General features: G+C 36.7%; 1 protein-coding gene across 14 annotated transcripts in view; it reads left to right on the top strand.

Moving 5' to 3' along the window:
• Window positions 1-20,671, top strand: part of MEF2C (myocyte enhancer factor 2C) — a 128,162-nt gene that overhangs the window by 34,194 nt on the left and 73,297 nt on the right. For 13 of the 14 annotated variants that reach the window (XM_027786048.2, XM_055791336.1, XM_027786044.2 and 10 more), the window contains exon 2: window positions 13,692-13,889. In XM_027786048.2, coding sequence (XP_027641849.1) covers window positions 13,836-13,889 — 54 coding nt within the window. In that variant the 5' untranslated portion in view covers window positions 13,692-13,835. The remainder of the gene's footprint in view (window positions 1-13,691; window positions 13,890-20,671) is intronic. The other variant, XM_027786050.2, reaches the window with a different exon arrangement.

Raw genomic sequence — 20,671 nt, 5'->3', positions numbered from 1 at the left:
TTCTTTATAAAGAAATTTATTTTACTTTTTGAGAAGTGTTTGGCATCCCTTTAATTTTTTTAATTTTTAGAAAGAAAAGTATGTTTCCCAGCTGGACAGGAAATGTGTCTATAGTAAAGAAAATGTTGCACTGAAGTGCATCTTTCTATCTTTTTTGTTTTAAGGAATATCATGCTTACATTTGTTCAGTATGTTAAATAAAAGAAATAGAGAAAACATTCACCACAATGGAAGCAGTATTGCTTTTCATGATAATTGTGCACATAATCTTATTCTCTACAGCAATTCATTAGAAATGTCGAGGTAGAAAGTGTGTGATGTATTTTAATGTTTTTACTCAGAGCCATACTTAGCGGTGAAGATCCAGAAATACAAAAACATGTATTTTAATACAGAGAGAGCAATCTGGTCATAAAATGGATGGAGCATCATCTTTTCAAAAACTGTGTCAAACAATATCAATTACATTGCAATTAATTTAGCAGAACACCACACAGCTCAGCTTTGACCTAAACCAAATGGCGGTAGATAAATCTGTCCCATTTGTTCTTCAGAGAAAAGATGAGGGTTAAATTTCCAGGCAGGTGTTAGAGTTTAGAATAAGAAGAGCCATATGTGTATGGAAGCTACTTTGGCCTCACGAGGCTGGTTTTAATTCGGCTATTTCCCTGGAGTACCGCACAATCAATGAGTTCCAAATCCTGGGGCTACCTGCCTTCACGTGAAATCATGGCAACATTTCTTCACAGCATACTACTGAACACGTGTGGAAAAATTAGAGCAGAAATTAAAGGTAAAAAAAAGGTTGACCTCAGAAGTTGCAAGAGTGTCACGTTTCTTTGAATTTCTGAAATGAAGAGATGATGACTGAGTGGAAATGCGTAAAGAAGAGATGCATTACTATAAGGAGAACTGTAAGCAGTGCAAAACTCATACCATGGGTATTTAATATATTTCTGTAACTGCTGCTTGTTGTAGGCAGTCTTTTAAAGTAAGCATATGTAGGTCATGTGCAGCACAGTGAGAGGCATTGAAGCTAGGTGAATTGAGTCAGGGAGGGGTTCCAAAAGGACAGTTTTGAGCACATTGTCCCTACCTTCAGTGTGTCTATAAAAGTAAATTGACACATTATATCTTGAATTAGTCTACACAGTGGCATTCAGTTCCACTTGATAAGATGAGTTTAATTGGCTATAAGAAAATAAAGCAAGGTAAAGGAAGATGTACAAATGAAAGAGAGGGCTTGGCACTTTATTGGATTTTGAGGCCTGTGAGCCATGTGTCTTAATTGGGGCCAGTTGGGATCACTTAATAATTGCTGTCAGAAGATCAAATTTAATTCTCTTTATAAAAAGACCACAGTGGGATAGAGTTAAACAAATTGTCATCTGAGGTTTCAAATGAACGAAGCTTTAATTAGGTTGATTAGGATGCTGTAAGAGAGAGAGGGTAAGAAACAGGAAATTGATGAATCTGCTGTGTACCATGTTGGACCTTATATGACAGTGCTGTCAAATATCTTTATTTCAAGAAGATATACATTAGCATAAAATGCTATAGTGCTAGAAGAACACATGTATACAAATGCTTGTTTTACCAGATAATTATAACTTCCTGAAATCAGTAATTTTCCACACAGATATTAATATTTTTATGACCATAATCTTGCCCTTAAAATTACTTTTATACATTTTTAAGTCTGCTAAATTATCTTATTTGTTTACACATTCACTGGCCATGCCAGGTGAGAATTACAGCATATTTACTGAAAGCCCTCAGAACTTCTGTCTGGTGTCACAGTCACTGTACTTAGGGGTGAACTTGCATGAACAAATCCCCATGTTTCTTATCCCCAAGTTTCCAACAGAGAAACTGAGTAAAAAAATGAAGGTGACATGAAATATTGTTGGCAGAAAAGGGAGCACATCTCAGCCATGTTTGTATCCCAACCATAGATTCAATTATTTACACTGTACTGCCTGCTACTTTTGCCGCAGCTGTCTGTTTCTAAGAATATTTTTTGTCAGAAATCACCTTGCATATCAATAGAGCTCGAAAAATGCCATTTCTGAAAAAACATAATGTACATTCAAGGCCACAAAAGGATTTAGCTAATGTATCTTTGTATTGATTATGTTTTGTTTTGTCTTTTCAGCATGCTTCTAGACAGTAATAAAATGAGCAATGCTGGCAATGATCTATTTAGAAAAAAAAATGCTCATTCAAGATGAACAGAGACTATCAAGAAAATTGCACTGTATTTCCCTCTGCAAATTAAGCACATTTTATATGTCTGTTTTCTTCTGATATTTGTCAAGGATTTTGACTTTTTGCATTGGCTACTGCCAAATGCAATGTATGCATAAGAAATAAAATAAAACTAGCTGCATGTGTGTATGGAGTGGTCACAGCTGAGGTTCAGTAGGCAGGGTGTGATGCTTACTTGTGGCTTTTGTAGTGATAGACAGTAGTAGGTATGCCACTGTGGTAAACACCTTCAGTTTCAGTAGAAAATTTGCTTTTACAGGTCTCAAGGTGAGAGCTGTTAGACTCTTAATTCTGTGAAAAATTACAAGAACAAATCCTCATGTGGAAAGTATGAATTAGTTACCTAATATAATTTTCAAAAACTGAATGTGAACTATGATGTGGTTGAATAGCACACTAAATTAGATGGGGCTATTTATGTCTTTGTAACTTATTCAAGATGGATCTGTAGTATCTGAAGTGCAGTTCTTTTAGCTCTTTATCATATCAGAGCATAACTTCTGAGTGTCCTGTGTATCTTACGTTCCTGCATTCTCTCTCTCTGTTTTCATGTGAATACTGTTAACAGAAACGTATCTATTGCTTGTCCCTTTCTCCACCACTAAAGGCAAAAAAAACCCCAAACCTGTAGAATATTCCACTAAGCCAGAACAACAGAAAATTCCTTCCTCAACAGACTGCATAAGTCAGTTGTTTCAGGCACCTTTCCCATTTCTTCCCCCGTCAGGCATCTTCTTCTATTGTCTCCCTCATAGCAAATTCCATGTTATCTTTTCTTCCTTCTAGCCGTGTCTGTTTATGCATTTTCTTCTAGTTCCAAAACCAGTGGGAATCCAGTTTGGATCTTCCTGCATAGATGCCTGTTGTCAAGATACAGCCAGGAGGTAGAAATCAAGTAGCTTCAGTTAAATGAGGGATGGTGTGCTACCCGTAGCAGATATGGCCATATACTTTGTCTCCTGATAGTCAGAACCTTCCATTTTTCTAACAGATGCCTCATCCTGAAACCTGAAAAATTCCATGTATGAGGCACCAGACAATACATGTGCAAGGTTTATTTCCTATAATGTTGCTTAATAAGAGGTATCAGACCTTTGAAATCACAATATAAGCGCTTCTTTGCTATACTGCCACTGTACATTTTTCCTTTTTTTAGAACAGATGTATTCTGAGTTCATGTGTTTCTTCTTAAATTGTGTGTATTTTGATATCAACCTGTTCTAATTTATGCGCTTTGCCATTAGAAAAAGACATATTTCACAGACAGGGGCAGTTCCTCACCCCTGTTCAGTGAAATGCAGGTGTTTTCATTTTTTTTTATTAGCCTTATTATGTACCTGACATACATTTCATCTTATTTTGTCCTTGGGGGAAAAAGAATGTCTGAGTGGGACTGGAAGCATTAATGTAGACTTTTCAGCTGTCATGGTCATTGGGAAGATTGATTTATTTCCCTTGCCTTTTTTTTTTTTTTTTTTTCCCCCTCCTCATTTGAAGCCTGCAGCTGTCTCTGAGCAAGCAGTTGAGTTCAGGGAGTGTCACAGTTGTTATACTCATATTTATCATATTAACATTTACACAGACTGAATGAACAGTTAGCAGCTCAGCAGCTCTCTACCATGTTGTGCAGTCTACTTTACATTTCAGAAGAACTATATTTAATTCTTGATATTTCTGGGAAGGTTAGAAATTAAAGCAAAAAAGGGGTGTTTCTAGAACTGGGTATACAAAAGAGAGAAGCAGCACATCTCTGTATCTAATCATTCCTCTCTAGGACATTAATTGCCAGACGAAGGGTGTACTGATCTGAGGTTGCTTTAGAAAACTTAAAAAGCTACTCAAATATGAAAGTTATGTTTTTAGGTCTATGTTGTAGGAAAACCAACTTCCTGTTTCTGTGGTAGTATAGTTGTATCTGAGATGCTGTAACACCACAAGCAAGAGGTGGTTTCTTGGCAGAGGTAATATGTTTCGTTAGACCAGCTTCTATAGCTGGAAAAAAAGGATGAGTTTGGGGTACACTAAGGATCCAAAGAAGGGCTTGTACACCATAAAGGCAATTTATTTTTTCCAACTTTGTTAATCTACATTGGATACTAACTCTGCTTACAAAGTTAACTTCTTTTTCGATGCTAGCAATGGACCTGGTCTCATGTTTGCATTCATATAAAGGAGTAGCTACATATAAAACAATGGAATTCTCTAGGTTTAAAAGCATATCTGCCTGAGACTCAGTCCATCTTTGACATGTCAGTGATTGCTTCAGTTGACTGGTTGCAGCATACAGGATATATTGGTGGTAAATAAATAAACAGATAGATGTCTAAGACATTAGTCAATCCATACAGAATCAAATTTTTCAGGCCTGAGTAAGAGAACAGTAAACTACTACCTATTTAGCTTGAGAAAGTGGCACATACAGCTTCCAAGGATCTCCCAAGATTTGGTCACATTTTGAGGAATTTCTGTGGCTCAGGGACACCTGCCTGAAGTCTTCCATGTTTGATTGTTTCAGTTCTCTGGTAGGAAGCTGAACCATGTTGGGGGATAAGCTTAAGAGTTATTGCCCCCTTTTGGCTTGAGTAGCTAGCCAAATTCAGGGTATTACAGGTTGTTTCGATTAGGGCAGGGAAACTGACAAGTCACTCAAATATTTCCTTAATACTGTTTGTTCACAAAGATTTCTTATATCTCTAAATGTAGCAAGAGCTGAGAATTAATGTCCATTAACAAGTGTTTATGTCTGAGTTCCCTTTCCCATCAGCAGTAATTCCAAAGCCATTTCTCTGTGTCAGTTTTACTTCAGGTCCCTGCATTTTCTATAACTGAGCTCTCCCCCAATGTCTGTCAATTTTCAGCCTCTCTTCATGGTCACAGATCTCAAACCTCCATAAAATAATACCCAGCAAAGTTCTTTGCTGCCTTTTATTTAAGTATCCAGGTCCATAAAATCACAGAATTTATGCTTACCGGCAGTAATCTTACCCCTTTCACCTTCTTTCATCTTCAGCCATTACTCAAATTACTCTTAAAATGGCAACACCGTGAGCAACACTTCCCAGCCGGAAAAAAATGTTGTACCACTTTAATATATTTGTACAGGTTTTCAGTTGAGACATTTCCCATCACTAACCCAAAACAGTTTTACCTTAATTCAGGCTTTACCTTGACAATTTCTGTCACTCACTTTGGTCATGTTGGAAAGGATTCCTTTCATTAACTCCTTCACAATATTTCTACAGGATCTGTTGCCCAGCAGATCCATGTGTTTTCTTCTAATGTGGAACTTATTCACGGCTTGGTTTTTCTTCTCTTAATTTCTACACTTACGTTCCCAGTTCTAAGGTACTGTCATCCTCAATTTTGTCCCTATTCTACCTCCTTAGATGAAGCTTCCTAATTTTCATCTTAGTCTTTGAAATATAGCACTCCCTCCGTTATTTGCTCAATACTTTATAAAGAGCCTTTGGCTTGTTACTGTGTTTTGTCCTGCTTATCCATGCCACAAAATTATCTTTCTAGAAGCTATCTCTTTTCTATAAAAACTTCCTGAGTTTATTTTGCAAACATGTACGGTATGCCTTTTCAAAATATGATTATTAGGTTTCTATACTAAAAATCCTTGTTCCTCCACACAGAGATGAAATGGTGGTGCAGTACAGACCTAGAAGAGCAGAATGTGGCTTGTGTTGCTAAACACAGATAGTTATGATTACGGTGCCCTTCAAGTGAGAAAAGGGAGGATCCTGTGTCAGAGTGTGTAAAATTCCTCTGGAGATTGTTGGATGAAGAGGAAAGAGACCAGGTCTGTGTAGACCTGAACAAGTTCACCCACTTTACACAAAATTTAATTCTCTTCTCCATCTACTCCGTCTATTGCTTCAAGACAGATCATTGACCATAGCGCAGATACTGCTGTCTCCAGCTCTCTTCTCTTAAGTGTGCATACCAAGATTCCTTGCATTTCTACAATTCAGCAAATTATAAGCAGAAAGTAATCAAAAATCTTTTCTAGTAACAAGGAATCATTTTGAGAATCAATCCTTACTTTCTCCAATAGAAAACAATCTAAAATTGTCTGCCACTGGTATTGGCATTGCCAAACACTTGTGCCCAGGTTCAGACTGTGATTTTATATTGCAGTAGATGGCTTTTTCCAATACCTGGAGTTGTCCCCTGAATCTTAAAAGCCTTTGTGGAATTTATGTTTCTCGCCACAGACTTCCTCATATACAAGCACTAGTAACAAATCTGTAAATCTAGATCTAACCACAACCAGAGACTGCTTTCGGGTGATGCAATTGACTTGACTCTAGAGATCTTAGACTTTTCGTGTAATAAGCTAACATTCTTCAAAGCCCTTTGTGTATAAGACTGCTCCCAAACTTTAAGCGCTAGTGTCTTACCTGCTATTAACGAAGTCTTTAAATACAGGTAGACTAAGATGAGAGTAGTTCCAAGAAACCTTTTGAACACACAAGTTACTAAATCATACTCTGTTGACCACTGAAATTCTTCCTCTTCTCTCCGGCTCAGAAAATGACTGAATTTGTAAAACACCTTTCCAGATTATTTATTGTGTATCTATTAACTATAATGCAATCCAATTGAATCATTAGCCAAAAACTCTCAAGACTCCTAGCTGAAATTGCAGCAGTCCAATTTCCCTACTCCATTTTCAGACAGGTTCCCATTCCTAGTCACTGTCTCTTTTTCAGACCAATTAAGTGATTCAGTTTTCAGTCCTTTATTTTTTCCCTTGTATTATTAGCTTGTCTGATTCAATAAAGTGTTGTGCTTCAGCCAGTCTCCCAGGCACTTCAAGGATCCTATTCCATATTTATTGGTCAGAGTCCCATTATGTCTGTCTAGCTGCCAAAGGTATATCATGAACCTCATCACAAACCTGTAAACTTTTTCTTCATGCTATTTGCTTTCCATTTTTTTTCAAGTGGGTGATGCATAGACACTGAAATATCACCCGCTCGTCACTGTAGATTTAAAATCAACTTTTCAAAGTATGATTTTTAGCATTTCACTTAATTGCTTTCCTTGAAATAAGCATTAGCATCTGCTTTCCTTCCTTTACAAATCAAATGTTCTTCACCTAGTCTTCAAAAATATTGTAGATAGCTGAGTCTTCCTTTCTTCATCAAGCATAGCAAACACGTATCTCTTCTTACTGGCCTGCAGGCAATCAGTTTTCATCTAGATTGCCAGCGGTTGCTTCCTCTTTTGGTGCGCCACTGCAAGGAATGACTCACATCTGTGGCAAATGCCACAATCACTTGGAAGGCCTTTGGCCTCCTATCGTGAATCTTTATCAGCACGTCCAGGTTTGGTGTAACATGTATGTACTAGTGAGAAAACCCTCCTTCACCATGCCTGATGGATGACTCTCAGCACACCCTCTGGAAGGTAAGCTGAAGTCACTCCTTTCCTTTTCATACAAGCATGGGCCAGCATAAATCGATAGGTGGCTACAGATTGGGTATTCAGGGTCTGGATAACTGAGGCTTTTGAAAAGCAGGGTCTGTGGCATGATGAAGGAGGACTACTACTACGAATTACCATCTTCTCTGCTATTTTGGCAATGATGCTTAGCTTGCCCAAAAAATCTTTTCAGGGGAACTTTGCAAAACAATAGCGAGTGAAACTTTCCCACCCACATTGCATAAGCTCTTGCTCCTGAGATAACTTGGTAGTGTGTTGGAGTTGTAAGCCACCATGACCACAGTTCTGTGATGCAAAGGAGGTGAAGCATTCTTGCAACTAGTCCTCAGTAGTGTTTAACTCCAAATTCTAAAAAAATCACAGTGCTAGGTATTCTCATGCCTCTTCCTTTTAGGCATACAAATAATGGTATTGATTACAAGACAGTAACTTGGCTGAAAGAGAGGTATTTTCAGCAATTCATTGCTACATTGTCAGTGTTAATAGGAATATGTTAAAATATAAATGTGAAAAGCAAAGAAGATATATCTCCTGAAGTTCAGACTTAAACACATTCTGCTATTCTTTACAAACAAAAAACCAAACAAATAAATAAATGGAGTATCAGTTGGAATAATCCTGCAAGTTCAGCAGATGCTTTCAAAATCAGTAGTAAAAATAGTGGAATATGAATTCAGATCAAGTGATTCAAGTTTTCTCTAAAACCTTAAATTGACTGCATCTATGATTTTGATTTTGCAGTTTGCAAGTTTGTGAACATCTTACTCCTGCCTTGATGCAGAATTTCATTGCCTTTGGATGGTTCTCTGTTATAAATTAGACTCACGCTATAAATCAAGAATCAGATTAGATAAATTAAAAGATGAATAAGCTTGGGTAGGTAAAGATTACAAATATTTATTTTTTTTTTTTATGTACAGGCTTTTTCAGTTTGGCATACTCTCTCCCTTTGTAGTATTTCATCTGTTACATGACATCCATTATGGCTTAAATGTTTGTTTTATACTTCCTGCAGCAAAATGCATGATCTCTTGAGAGTTAAATTTAGTAGATTAAAATGAACTCCCTTCCAATCTTTTTATGTGGCAGCCTGCCCATAAGATCAAAACACATAAATGTAGGTTATGTTTAATTTCTAAATCAGTGTTGTGGACAGATGTTTGAAACCTTAAGATTACTCAGATTCGTTTGTTGCATGGCTTTCTGCCTGGATAACCATACTGTAGATCGTGCCATTTCTGCTTTACTGATGTATCGCTGTGGTGATGACATGTATAATTTTATCATAACCTTTCTGTTAATGGACCAAACCACACTGAATGTGAAGGACCACTTCTATCTTTGATGTCAACTGATTTCAGTTGGATGACATTAGAGCTGATCGTTGGTTTCACACTTTTCTGTATTTCTTCAACTTTATCCAGCTCAAGATGACAGACCCCAAAAGATTGATGTCTTTATTTGATGAAGGATGCCCAGCTGTTTCTTTACTGTGTGGCTGCCTTTGTCTGTATAGGGAACACAGTCAGCTAGGGCTTTTACAGAAAATGTTTGAGTGACCATTTTATTTGAATATATGTTCCATGCTGTTCATGGTTATGTTGAATCTTTGCAGCTAGTTTTTGATCAGAAAAGTAGCTGATGTGTTCTTACTCAGTACATTTAGATTTTCATTTAGAATCCGATTCAAAACTCTTTTGAGTAAACAGGTTTGCATGAAAAGATTTCATAGATCTTTGAAGTTACTTTAATTTATCGAGATAAGAATGGTAAGAGAATGGGCACAGCATTTTTTGGTTTGCTTCCTTACGTCAGGATAATACAAAAAGTTCAGTTTGGTTCTTTAGCCTTAACCTAATTAATCCACTCAGAACGCAAGCTGCATAACGAACAGCACAGGGACATCTTTACGGCAAGTTTGTTTCTTTTGTAAAGCAACCATGAAAATGCTAAACTGTAGCACATTTTAACTTAGTTTATCGCTGGCTGCCTTCTTGTTTATAAATTAAATATTTTGACTCTCCTGTTTTAATATTCCTTATTGCCCCCAGTGTGACTGTTCAAAGAACTCTCTGTCTGGGGTGTTGCAGCAGAGCAGATTCAGACAGTTCTGCTCGGAGAAGGAAGTGGAGAGTTTTGGTTCCCATTTTGCACTTCTGGAACAGTTTAGGGAAGGAAGCACCTTTACACCTTTTATTGTTCGTGGTTGCTGACATCACATCCTTCCCTGACCGCTCTGTGCGTGTTTCCTGCCATTCTGTCAAGATTCTTCTGTGTTGCAGAGAAGGGGTGGTGGGTGTGCATGTGTGTGTGTATGTGCACGCGTGTGTATGTGCCTGTGTGTGAACGTACGAAAGACAGGAGCAGTCATTTGTCCATTAGCTCTTTTCCCTTCTCAAGGCTCAGATTAATCTTCTGTCAGCTACCGCTGCCTCTGCCAAATCATATAGTCAACAGAAGCCCGCCAAAAATGAAGTTCCTCTTTTTGTAAGCAGTCTGGGTTTGGGTTTTTTTTATGTTTGGGTTTGCAAAAAGAAAAAATGCTGAAGACTGTAACACCATAGCATGTAACTATGTGTTTCTTTAAGTACAGTTTGTTTGCATGTGACCGTGTCATTAAGTCGGAAGGTTTCTTTTATGTGGAGCCTCACTTCAACAAAGCTTCTGCAATTATTTTAAGTTCCTTCTTAGATTCTTGTGGATAATGAAAGCCTGCAGTAGTATTTGAGTTTCATTGTACCTTCACTTTTTCTAGCTAGTGTGCTTTATCAGTGTTAGAGAAATACAATTTCTCAGTTAACATGACCTTTAAATATCTAATACTGTAATCCTTGATCCTGCAAGAATTTTCTAAAAGTATTGAGAACACTGGTGAAGGTCCTAAAGCATCCACGGGGATTTGTTGGTTTCCAGAGTTTTTTACGTTCTGTTTGACTCGGAAGTCAACAGCCTTTGAAGGTTATAGCCCTTGATTATATGTCTTGATTCACTCATCTGAATCTAATTGACTTGGAATCGACCCAGCTACCTGCTCTATATATATATTAATGAAATTAATAGAATGATAGGCAGACACATAGCAAGAATAGCATGTGAGGCAGTATGTGTTGATACCTATGTATGTGTAAAGGAGTAAGCCAGATATAGAGAATATCCCCATTTCTTTTGAATAGCAGAAAAAACAGCAGAAATTACTTTTTAAAAAGGAAATAACTTTTCTAGAAAAATTGAAAGGCTTTTGTTTGAAATTAGACTTGTAAGCAAAAAACGAACAGGAAAGTGATCATTTTCATCCGTGTAAGAAATCTTAACCCGCTGCCTGTTGAAGCAAATTTATATTTCTTTGCAAGTTGTATGTTGGATACATATGACTTAGCACGTCCTGTCTTCTCCTTCAGGTTGTCTCGGGCTGTATGATAATATCTAACAACCAAACAGTCCTTGCCCACTTTCAACTTTATTTTCTCGCACATCTGTTTTTCCACTTAAAACTATTGTACTTAGTGGATTGCTACAGGTAATGAAAAACAAAATTCTGCTCACCCAGTGTTGCATGAATTATTTCAAGATAATTTTTTGTACATCATAGGAAATTTAAGTGCGCTGACTTTAAAATGGCTGTAAAAGCTTTTGTTGTTTGAAGACCAGTCTTAAATGTGGAACTGAAAAGTGTGTGGGAGGGACTTCAACATACTGCTGCTCCACGAAGATTTTTGTCCTTCCTGGTAGATTTTCTCAGTATTCACGATTTTTCTGAGCTCGCTCAGCACCAGCATCTTGATCTGCAAAGCAGCTCTCGTCCTTGCTAACCTGTCACCAATGCTCTAATCTGTCCACCCCGACCTTCCACCTTGCAATGAATAAGAGCTTAGGCAGGCGTAGTTCTGTAAGCCGATAGTGCCACTGGCTTCAGCTGAATGAAAGGAAAGGAAGTTGTTCCATATGCATTTGCTGTGGATTAGCGTATTGGCTTACCTTACAGAGAAAGCCTGTTAGACTCCTTTGGGTCCTGCATGTGCATGGGAAACACCACTCTAACTTGCTCTTTGTATCGGAGGTAAGACTATAGGAAAAACAGGAAAGAGACCCAGTCCGAGGAAATTTAAAACTGTTTCTAAAAATAGGCTGGGTTTGTTTGTCAACACTGAATATCAGATAAGACCGTCTCCTAGCTTTGTTTGGAAAAAAAAGGTTTATAGATACATTTAATCAATTTATTTCAAAGTTCTAGACTTCTAGTATTTTTTTGTTGCAAATATGATCAAGGGCCTTTGTGCCTTTTTAAGCAGTGAGAAGCTGAACTGTTTTCTAACAAGTAAAACGCAGCAAAAAAATTTTGCAGCCTTTTACACTTTATTATGCTGGCAATTTGAATTGTTCTGTGTTCTGCCTTATGGTAACAATTTAGGCATATATAAATCTGCCTAGCAAATAATATAAGAAGTCATTCATGTACAGAAAAGTAAGTATTAAACATGAACATTTGTTTTGCCCAGCATATTATTTATATCATAGTGAATAGTCAGAGAACTCAGACTGACTGCCCGTTTGTTAACTTATTTTTTCTTAGAGCGATAAAACACTCGAGCAGCTTAAAGTTTAATGTATGCAAAGAAAATCAAGAGAGAATTGAAGATTGGAATGAGTAAGGTCTAGCTTTTCTACCTCAGTAGCTTTGAATCAGAGCCAAATAATGGATTAAGTGGCCAGGACATCAGCTTAGTGTTACGTAACATATTGTGAGAATTTATCAGGTTGGCTGCAAGACTACAAGCTTAAAATAAATATGGAAACACCAGCCTCTCTTCTAAAATTACTAAATTTTTATTTCCAAGACAATATTTTTAAGACATGATGTTTCTAACATAAAGATTTTTAAATATCATTCTAAATTAATCTTGTTCAGGTTTTTTTTTCACTTCTGTATTTTAAAGAACTCTGTGCTGATATGTGAATAAAAAAATAAGGTGAACAAAGGTTAAAAAGGAAAACCATGCATCTTTTACTTTAGTGCTAGACTAAACATCATGTATGTATTTTCTTCTATTTCTATCAAGTTTTTTACTACTAAAGATGCTTTGCATAGGATAGAAATTGATTTTGTGATTTATGATATTTTGTGAAATATGGAACATGTACTGCATTACGTATTTTTACATATTGCGCCTAGCTGTCCTTGGTTTTGTGACAGGCACAGTATTGTAAAGTTCAGAGAGCTAGTATTAGTGCCTTGCTAAAACTGTGAAAATATTTTTCAAAACGTTCTTAAATTATCATCTGTCCCTATTATTCTGTGCTGTATAGCTATTTGTGCAGGAATTTTTATAAGGAAAGACATACGTGTTTGCTAGTTATAGATCATTTGTCAGAATGTTTTAGAATCTGCTTTGAAATGAAATGAGGGAAAATGCACCACTGTTCAAGTATCTTTAGCAGTACTTGCACTAAGCTATATTCTTATAGAATAAAGTTTAAAATTTTGGATTTAAAGTAGTTGACATCTCTCATATATCAAGTAACACTTTAATAAAGGTCCATCCTATTTGCATAATGAGGGACATTATCACCTCTGCTGTCAAAACACAAGATTGTTTTCTCTTCAGAAATGAATTAGCTGGCCTACTTAGCATACATAGGTACAGAAAGGTTCATTAACTCTCTGATTTAGGTAATTTTTCATATTAGAGCAGTGAGTGATATTTAAAACTAGAGACACCTAATTCCGTTAAAATTTTGGCAACGTGTATTTCAGTCCTTTGTTTCCTGATACTTCGGTGGATTTGGCCATAAAAAGAAGCTTTTGAATTAAAATATCGTTTCTCTAGCATTACTTATTTTATAGATGCAGTATTTTTTTATTATAATTTACTTGTACACTAAATTATAAGGATGCTTGGTCAGCTCTGTATAATAACTTCCATCTAGTTATCAATTTTTGTACTAACATTTGATTTCTTTTTGGTGTTTAGCAGGAACGGATGCAGGGGACTGTGAACTGAGTAGTGCAAGTGCTGAAGAAGGAGGTTTGTTTTGAGGAAACGGGAAAGAGGAAGAAAAGAGAAGGGAAAAATACATAATTTTAAGGAAGAAGGAGAGAAAAAAAAACGGGGACTATGGGGAGAAAAAAGATTCAGATTACAAGGATTATGGATGAACGTAACAGACAGGTGAGTAGCAAAAAGTACCATGTTTGCACATCATATTGTATTTCTAAGGTGACTTATTCTCATAAGTGATTAAAAAGAGCATAACTTTGTGTACACATACATATACACAATACATGGAAAATTATCAAACAAAAAGTACTTATGGAAACAACCAGAAACCTCACACACAGATTTTTTCAAATTTAGTAACATGCATTGTTAGGAATTTATTAGTTGAGGCCTTGATTCTACAAAGACTGATGTGTGTGCTGTACTTTGTACCCCCTCTGCCCTCACTTTGACTTCGGTGTATTATAGACATGGTTAAGCACATCTGCAAGTTGTTACAGGATACAGGCTTTTAGTACTGTGTTTTGAGAACTATTATAATAGGAGTTTACTTGCATGAGGATGTGCCTTTAAATTCATAGACCCAAATTATGTATGTTTCTACATGTTTGCAGTGTTCTTGTTTTTACCTCTTGCATATAAAAATGACGCTACTTCAAAAAAAAATTCTCATCTTTCCCTGTCTGAATTTTAAAGAGCATTTGAGTCGCCTAACACATTCTAAAACCCACATACAATAATATTGGCATGTTGTAGTTATGAAACAAAGTCTCCATTACTGTCGCTATGGCTAAATAGGCCCGGCAGGAATGGTTAATTAATTATTACCACTGCTTTAGATAAAATGGCTGAGTAGCTGTCACATATGATCAACACTATCTCTGCTATTCAAAATATCATCATAAATTACAGAAACTGCTTTCCTGTTTCCAGAAAAATAAAATTCAACAATTGGCATCTTAAAATAAAATCAGTGAAAAGCTGCTGGTGTTTACATTTGATGTAAATGGATGAATGTTTTGTTGAAACTGGTGATTCACAAGTGTGAGAAACTCTCCATAAAATTATTTAACACTATGATTAGTGTTCTTTATACATGTGCCTGCAATTTAGGAGTAGTCTTCAGTAGCTGTTTTTGAAGAACTTGTTAGTGAGTTACTATTAATATATTGGTTCTATTCATTTTATCTATAAATTTCTTCATATACTCAGGTTGGTTTTTAAGAAGTTACGTTGTTAAGTCCTCAAGGATTTCATAAAGCAGTAAAAAACTCAGCCTAGGCATAACAACAAATTATATTCTTTAAATACACTTTCCAAGAATTTCTGAATTTTGTATTAGTAGTCCCTTGTGTTCTCCATGGAAGAAAATAACGTATAAAGGAAAAATTATATTTATGATGGAGACATTTTGTGCTTTCCTTAAAGGTTGCCTATTGCTGTGGGCCAAGCCAAAAAAGCAATAGTTCTATCAACATAAAACTATCACAGTATTTATTTTAATTGGTTTATAGCTTGGAATTAAAATTGGATTTGAATTATTGAATGAATTTGTCCTTAAACATTAAGACATTAGTTGTTTGGAACTTGCCCATACTACCATGGTTTCTTTTTGAAGTGAACCTCAATTATTTTGTAAATGAAGCTGCAAAATTTTGCCATTAGTAACAGTTCATACAATAGCTTCAGTGTCAACTTGCTTACTTAAATACAGGATTTACGGATAACTTAATCCCCAGTTTTGTCACAGATATCTTTCAAGAGGCTGAATTTACTTTAAAAAAGGAAGGCAGCTAGTCTTCCAAGACATTCACAGTAGAGTTCCAAGACTTCTAGCACCAGCTTTCAGAACCAATAATTATGATGAAAGTATAATAACTGTAGTGTTAGTGAGGCTGTGAGGCTGAAGGCATAGATTTATGTTACTTTACACTCCACATAGTATAATTGGCTTGATTCTTGCATGATTCTGCTTTTCATTTCTACTAATATATTGAAACATAATTTAGAAAGTGTTTCTACTGGGTTTATCCTCTTTGCATTTAGTGCCCTGATTTAAAGCTCAGTGAAGCCATTGAAAAGATTTCCATTGATTCATTTGGATTGTGGGTCCGCACTGTTTAGTTGTAGTGATATCTATGTGATTAAAAACAACTGGATTTTCAGTAACAGCTGATTGATCATGTAACCATTTGCATGAGATGTATTATTTCACAAGCCTTAGTGTTTCTTAGTATGTATTCCATGAGCTATTGCTGCTTTGCTGAAGCTGCATCAGTTTGTTTTCCAACTTACACACTTCCAGTAATCTTAAAATAGTAAATGGATTATATTCCCATATTATTTTATTGTTTGATGACATAAATATATTTAAACACACAGAAAAGATTAAAAGGTTGCACCAGGGGAAATAATGGGTAGAAGTTTTTTATTAACAACATTAAGATACAAGCTGAAGCACAGTTCCACGAAGCTTATTTGTAGCACCATTTATCATGGTATGGATGGAGACTCTCCTGTTTTCTTTCTTACCTCACCAAAAGGTGTTTGCAAGAACAGCAGGAAATCTGTTGACTTGAAACTGCTCTTATTTAGACTCAATGCAGGGCATGTTAGATGGGAATATGATATACATGGATAGTGCATCCTTAGCTGTTTTCAAGCACATAAATTCTCTGCAGGACAGCACATGCAGGGAAAAAATAGGTGGGACGCATATGGAATGAGGGGATACAGCAATAGTTTAATTCTTCTGCCCTCTCCCAGTGCAAAGGTAAATCTGTTTGGATAATAGAGATTCGGCAAAAGGGTTTCAGTTGTTACAAGGCCTGTGGAAGGTGATTTCTGTCCTTGTCTTTTCCACTTGCTCAGTGTCCTGACTAGCTATTTACATTAACTGTTGAATGGAGTACTTGTTCTATCAGTATAACAGCTGTTTTCTTCCACACTGCTGTCTGCTATTGCAGGAGGCTCCCCTACTGTTCAGAGTACTCGTCTGAGTGGATTGGGGAGGACAAAAATAGTACTGACCTTCCTTCAAGAGGATTTCTTCTGACCAAGTCTAGCTGGTTGGATTTGTCTACTTTAGTGACCATGCTTTGTAAGCTGAAACTGCCTGGAGTCAGATGTCTGGCTGCAGATCTCATAGAAATATGCATGTAGGGTTATGGGGATATGATCTGAACTTTTCCAAAAACTATTTGAAACTTTGACATTTAGGGGTAAGCTAAAGGAGAACTACTGCAACCCAGATATTAAAGGCCTTCTCCTTTTACCCTGGGCTGCAAAAGAGCTCCGTCATTCACTTCAGTGAGTGCAGAATTCAGGCTTTTAACATTAATTTAATGTTGTTTCATGTGAGCTGCCAGTTGGCTGCATTTTTCTGGCCCTCATAGTTACTGTGTGGTGACAAAGGTGGCAAGCATGTTTGGATCTTTGAGCGGTCACAGATTCTCTCCAGTTCCGAAAGGATCAGAAAAGGTCATCTGAAAAATTCACTTTCACTTTGCTTTTAGCCACAGGGAGAAGGAGCATGAACAACTTCCAGGGGTAGATTAAACGTGTATTTAATTGTGTAGTTCCATTACCTTGACGATATTAAATGGAAATCAAAACTAAAAGAATTCTGTTAGAAGCAGCCGATGTGACCATTCTTTTTATTATTGCGACACTGGATAATAAAGCCTTCATTAATGTGGAATGAATCTCTGGTAGTGTCACCAAGGCTTATGAGATTGTCATAGCCTTGTCAACAGCCCATTCAAGTGGGCTGCATACTTGATATTAGTTGCACCACCAACAGAAGAGATAGCCAAAAATATTAGCATGGACATCTGACATTCAAAGCTCCTGACTGCTACAAGTTCTTTGTGCAGAAATTTCAATCAGGCAGACTGGAGTGAAGATTCTGTGAAGAATTCTGGGTTGTTTAAAGCAAAAAAGAAAAGAGGAAGGACATCTGCAAAAGCATGGGTGAACTTTATTTTCATGTGTTTTCTTAATTGAAAGAAATAATTCAACTAGCTCTGTTATGATCAACACATGAAGGAAAAATTGCATTCATCCCCCTCAGAAAAATCCTTATATTTTTTTCTATTTGTTTTTCATCAGTTTGAAATATTTCATTAATTTTAATGAAAGCCTTTTGTGGTCTTCTGTAGACTGGGAACATCTGAAGCTCACTTTGCAACAGTCCAGGCAGGGCTGCCCAGGCCTGAAATAAATAGGTGTAATGACGTAAATGATATTGTATTACTGTTATACAAGGTCACTTACAAAATATCATATTAAATTCATGGTCTGTGAGCTAAATCCTGAGGTACATTGACCCAGTAACGAGGGCATCTTGGCCCAATGACATTCTAGTATCGGGTCCGGAACACCGCCTTCCTTTTAATCCACTCTTTTCTAGTTAGTATTAAGAAATATCAGGTCTTACATTAGCAATCCACCATTTTTTTTTTTGCTCCTCTGATCATCTTGCTCGTTAGTTCTGCATTTTTTTTCCTGTTTGTGAAGCACGCTGTTGTCAGATTCACAGTTAAAACAGTGCTGAGCTTAGCTAGTGATTCTGCATACTGTTTAAAACATCTCCTTCAATTTGTAATGAGCTGCTGGGAGTTTAAGTGTTATTAAATACCACAGGAAGTGTAGACTTCAATATTAACGTGCTTAAACAGTAAGACACCCTTTTTAAAGTGTCATGTCTATGTAATTCTATGGGATATGACAGTAACAAATACTTGCTGTTTTAACTTTTTCATGCATAGACTTTTTGCCATTCTTTGATTCCAGCAAATCTGTAAACCGAGACTTGCTGCGGTTATCAGCTCAATAGAGAACAAATTAAAGCAGATAAGTAAAGTGAGGTTATGGGGCAGGGGAAGAATATCCTGGAGGGAAATGACCGTTTGCAGGAAGACCTAGATTTGTTCTACTGACTTCGATACCTAATGCTGCTAGTTTCAAAACTAATTTCAGCCTCATGTATCTATTTTTATCTGTGTTTCAGCTCTCTTAAAAAGGAAAGAGGCTATCAGCTGAATCAGAAACTCCCCTGTAGGAAGAGTCTTGCATATTAATGCTAACATGAGCACCAGTTAGATAGATAGAAAACTTTTTCCACCAGTTTCCTGATATTTTTAGTCTTCCCTCCTGAAGTGTCTTCATTTTATCCAAGATTTGAGATTCTATGATTTTTTCCATAGGGAAATGTTTTCATATGAAAACATAACTGCTTAACTATGCAACTAAGCATCATCCTGTTCAATGAACCTTTGCCTTAAACTGTCACATACTTTTTATCTATCACTTTTTACTTTTATCTTTCACAACACATACTTTTTATCAATTCACATATTTGAATTCCTTCTCTTGCTTACATTAAATTGCACATAATAAGACATATACTTGGAAAACAGCATTACAGTTAGCTACTTGGTCCTGGGTTTTTTTCAGAGGAAAATCAGGTTTCTTTAAGCAAAGAATACACCCCAAATTTTCATGACTCCTAAATTGCAGTGGTCTGTACAGCTCTGGCAGAACTTTTCACATTATGCCAGGCTACCTGAGAAGCAAAGTTTTAAGGGAGCTGCTGAACTGAGCCGTGAATTTCTAGAATGCATTATATTTAAGGTTAAGTGTGCTTGTATTACAAATGTATGTTCTGAGCATAATTTAGAGTGAATTAGCATAAGGTAAATATTTAGGTCAAATTACTTTTAATTTGAAGTGTGAGCAAGAAGCCTAAGTAAAGAGAGTGCAGCCGTGAATGAGGCATCTGCCAACGCAGCAGAGCTGAAAACCAGTGCAGACGCAGACACAGCCTTGCTGTCTTGCAAGGAATGGTTTGGAAAGCCCTGGGGGAGAAAGAGCTGGAGGTGGGAAGCAGAACTGAAGCCATTGTGGAGAGGAAGAAGTTACACTCTTCCTGTTATGACAGGAAATGCAGACAAATGTGCTTCCTGACCATTTGCTCAGCAGGGAATGAAATATTCTTTGACCTTTACCTTATGAACATTTTAGCAGCACAGAACTAGTAAACATGTTTTTTACCCTAAACATCTATTTGTACCTGCCAGAACTGATGATAGCATACTGAAAAAAATAAGTTGACTTTCTTGTATATTGTATAAGCCACTGTGTTTTTGCTAGAGATTGTTTTTTGCCTAAAATACGTAGGTATCTGCACATCTACATATAATGGACTTTATCTTATCTCTCCAATTCAACAAAAGGGTATGAAGTATTGGCGATTAACCATTATTATTCTTGAATCCCTCTCTGGTTTTAGTTCTTGATTAGTAAATTAAAGGGGGAAGCATATTGATACTGCCTAACCTACTAATTTCTGAGTTGCTATATCATCTGTTAATTAACACATCTTCCAATTATCCCTCCTCTCTTTACTTACAAAGAAAAAAACTCGTATGAGAGATCCACCATCCTGTGTTGGGTCTGGGCAGATTCAATAATATCTCTATTCTAAGTATCTGATTGCTCTTTATGGACTAATATACTAAAAATGGGCCATAACACAGAAGTACAAACCCTTCTTTTTTATACAGATTAATCATGAACATTTTATTTGTTATAGCCATAATTTTAGGGCATCCTACTTAGAACTCCTCTTTATCTGGACTATTGAGCAAGCTGTAGCTCAATACGCTTGAGGCTTTCTGGGACAATAGCTCTTTTACCAGCATAAATCACTGCTGTCTCATCCCTGTAAATTACGCTGGAGGGTTGTAAGAACATGGAAGCAGGCTGCTGAAGGTTCTGCACTGCTCCTTAAAGGGTCTTTCATTTAATATGGCATGCCCAGCTATTGCATAAAGGAAGGTTTGTCCGGAGTGAATCCTGCACTGGTGCTGCTTCCCAGTCTGGTTGTGGGTTACTCTACAGATTGTTGCAGCCAGGCTTCTTCATATGACAAACAGATCTAAACAGAAATC

The sequence above is a fragment of the Falco peregrinus genome, chromosome Z (assembly GCF_023634155.1).
Source record: "Falco peregrinus isolate bFalPer1 chromosome Z, bFalPer1.pri, whole genome shotgun sequence".
NCBI lineage: Eukaryota > Metazoa > Chordata > Aves > Falconiformes > Falconidae > Falco > Falco peregrinus.
This window is presented reverse-complemented; position numbering and strand designations above follow the sequence as displayed.